This window comes from Phytophthora parasitica (assembly GCF_000247585.1).
Source record: "Phytophthora parasitica INRA-310 unplaced genomic scaffold supercont2.29, whole genome shotgun sequence".
Taxonomy (NCBI): domain Eukaryota; phylum Oomycota; class Peronosporomycetes; order Peronosporales; family Peronosporaceae; genus Phytophthora; species Phytophthora nicotianae.
In genome coordinates, this window is record NW_008649015.1 from 92,806 (window position 1) to 93,888 (window position 1,083).

The window sequence follows — 1,083 nt, forward strand, 5'->3', positions numbered from 1 at the left end:
GGGTACACATTCGACACTGGGGTCAATGAGAGTACTAGAGTAGCTGAGGGGCCAGCCACGACCTTCCCCGACGGGGACAGAACCCAACCGGATGCGGACAAACCTGCTTACAGGGATGACACAGAGGGAGAGGCTCCAGTGACGGTGGCGTCATCGTCAACCACAGGAGATCTGTTGAAAGTGAAGGAAGCGAAGAAGGACGATGGGACAGCACCGGAGGACTTTCGAGTGACGGGACCTTTCCGCTGAAACCGAGATGCTCATGCCTGGGGATGGCGGGGTCTTCGCAGTTATGTGCGAGGAAGCTCAGCGACGAGACGAAGCACAAGCGTTGGTCCTGCAGTCACGAGCACAACGACGGCTGAAGAACATCAAGGAAGAGGGCGAGCGTGACCAATGGAGTCGACGAAGGGAACAGCGACAAGAGCGAGCACGACGGCGGGCACTACGGCGACTGGATCGGCGACGAATGGACCACATTGAGGATAGCGCCGGCGGAAACGCGGAGGAGTACCAACAACCGGAACAAACTCTGGATCTGCCATTGAGTTTCCACCCGGGGGATGATCAACCGAGGAAGGATCGGACAGCTCCGAGCGAAGACGAACCCAGTAGCAGTGTTCCGGGCGGAGAAGAATTGCAAGCTTCACGGGCGCGACGCCGGGCGGAGAAACGGAAAAGGAAGGCGAAAGCGAAGGAATTACGCGCGCTGATGGCTCGTAGTCGACAAGAGCAGTATCCAGGAGGAGGGTACTATCGGTATAACGATCACCGAAGGAGCTGCGGAAGGGCAAGTCTTCTCACAGAAGCGGAAGTCAGCGGGGTGAAACACCGACAGCCTCAGGCGACTACGGTAGTAACACAAGTTAGCCGGAAGAAGGTGCATCGTTCATACGTTTATCGCAGCGGGAGTACGTATGACAGTACTGGGGTTGTATGGGTCGAAGAAGCAGCGATGCGCTGTCGCTTGGGCAAATTACGGGCAGTGCAAGCGCCGACCATAGATCTTTTACCGACGGTGCTGGTTACGATACAGGGAGAAAAGAAGACCATCAAGCTTGACACTGGTGCTCAGTATAGTGT

At 56.6% G+C, this 1,083-nt stretch overlaps 1 protein-coding gene across 1 annotated transcript; it reads left to right on the forward strand.

Annotated features, from left to right (window-relative positions):
- Positions 1–256: 256 nt before the first annotated feature.
- On the forward strand, positions 257–870 carry PPTG_11960 (hypothetical protein; the record flags this gene model as incomplete). Its single annotated transcript, XM_008908132.1, has 2 exons — positions 257–759; positions 810–870. The coding sequence occupies 2 exons, from the start codon at positions 257–259 to the stop codon at positions 868–870; spliced, it is 564 nt and encodes a 187-aa protein (XP_008906380.1).
- Positions 871–1,083: the final 213 nt, after the last annotated feature.